Raw genomic sequence first — 1,725 nt, 5'->3', positions numbered from 1 at the left:
GATAAGTTTATTTTCAATTTAAACATAAAACAGCATTTTAATAACAGCTGAAGGTGACATAGATACTTTATGGTATTTAAATATATGCCTGAGAAACACATAATATTGACACTTTAAAAATAGGAGAAAAAAAACAAAAATACACTAAACCGTATTTTGTTATTTCGTAACAAGCCATAAATACAAAAAAAAAAAAACATAAGAAAAGAATATGTGACTTTTTACAAACATTACAAAATATTTTCCAAATGACAAAAAGAAAACCTATAATCTCAGTGTTTCTGTAAACAGCAGGCAGTCTGTCTCACAGGTACATGTTGACCCTCTTTATCTTGCTGTTTTTCCATCAGATGACAGTGTGAGTCTCCTGTCTGCTTCCTGTTTGGGTTAGATTACTGAGGATTTTTTTTCCAAGGAATATGCTGGTGAAGATTCTCACTAATCCAGGTTATGAATCAATCAATCAAAAGCAAAAAAAGTCTAAAAAACAAAAACAACTGGACTTTTATTTTGAAGCTGAAGACGTTTCACTTCCCCTCCAGGAAGCAGTCTCATTTCAAAATGAGATTCATTTTGAAAAATGTTATCAGTTTCAGAATAAAAGTCCAGTTTTTTGTTTTTTAACTATCTTTTGGTCTTTCCAAAAAAGGTAAAAATAAGAAATTTTAAGTTCTGACTCGGTGAGCTCATTGAGCCCAGCAGGATCGTGCTGGGTTCAGAACTAAGAATCACTCACATCTCCTCTTTGCACAGTTTATTTTTCAGCAGAGGTTCTTAATAACTTTGCGGAGAACACGTTTGCCAGCACACGTGCGTCATTTCTTTCATCCGCCGTTCACTGCTGACATCATGTTTCAGTCACATGCACTCAGACAGATGCTGTCGTAACCTCAGAGAACCGACTTCCTGCGTGTTTTTGGCCAGGCTGCGGCATGAATCACACCTTAACTATGTAAAGGTTGTTCTGGCGCGTCCCTCAAGGTAGCTTTGCAATGAATACATCACTTCAGGCATTTCAAAACGGTTTTCCTTTTGTGAGATGTTTTCCACTATCAGTTCATCTTCTGACTGAACTGTTTGTCGGATTTTATCCTCCTGAAGGGTTTTTACACAAGACACTCTAAATTGTTTAAATTTAAGCCGTAAAGTGAGATGTTATGCGTATTGCACAGTGTGAGCATTGTTTTTTCTAATCTCAAGCGTTTCTTTAAAAGTTTCCATCTGTTGATAATATGACAAAAATGTTACCACAAGTTTGTTTCTCTGTGCCGGTAATGACGTGCGTTTGTCTCCATTCAGTGCCTCATTATCGGAGGAGGTCCCTGCGGCCTACGGACTGCCATAGAGCTCGCCCTGATGGGTGCCAAAGTGGTGGTCATTGAGAAGAGGGACTCTTTCTCGAGGAACAACGTGCTCCATTTCTGGCCCTTTACTATCCATGACCTGCGGGGTCTTGGGGCCAAAAAGTTTTACGGAAAGTTCTGTGCTGGAGCCATAGACCACATCAGTAAGTATTCAAAGTTACAGAAGTTTTCATGTTAGCATATACACTCACCGGCCACTTTATTAGGTACACCACGCTAGTAACGGTTTTGTGGTCATAAAGGGATGGACATGGTCAGCAACAATACTCAGGTAGGCTGTGGCGTTGCAACGATGCTCAATTGGTACCAAGGGGCCCAAAGAGTGCCAAGAAACCCCACACCATGACACCACCACCACACC

General features: G+C 39.5%; 1 protein-coding gene across 6 annotated transcripts in view; it reads left to right on the top strand.

Moving 5' to 3' along the window:
• mical2a (microtubule associated monooxygenase, calponin and LIM domain containing 2a) overlaps positions 1-1,725 on the top strand; it is a 37,830-nt gene that overhangs the window by 18,456 nt on the left and 17,649 nt on the right. For all 6 annotated transcript variants that reach the window (XM_014027078.1, XM_014027054.1, XM_014027071.1 and 3 more), the window contains exon 3: positions 1,300-1,507. In XM_014027078.1, the coding sequence (XP_013882532.1) occupies positions 1,300-1,507 (208 nt within the window). The remainder of the gene's footprint in view (positions 1-1,299; positions 1,508-1,725) is intronic.

The sequence above is a fragment of the Austrofundulus limnaeus genome, unplaced genomic scaffold, assembly GCF_001266775.1.
Source record: "Austrofundulus limnaeus strain Quisiro unplaced genomic scaffold, Austrofundulus_limnaeus-1.0 Scaffold5, whole genome shotgun sequence".
NCBI lineage: Eukaryota > Metazoa > Chordata > Actinopteri > Cyprinodontiformes > Rivulidae > Austrofundulus > Austrofundulus limnaeus.
The sequence above is the reverse complement of the archived record's forward strand: the minus strand, read 5'-3'. Positions and strand labels throughout refer to the sequence as shown.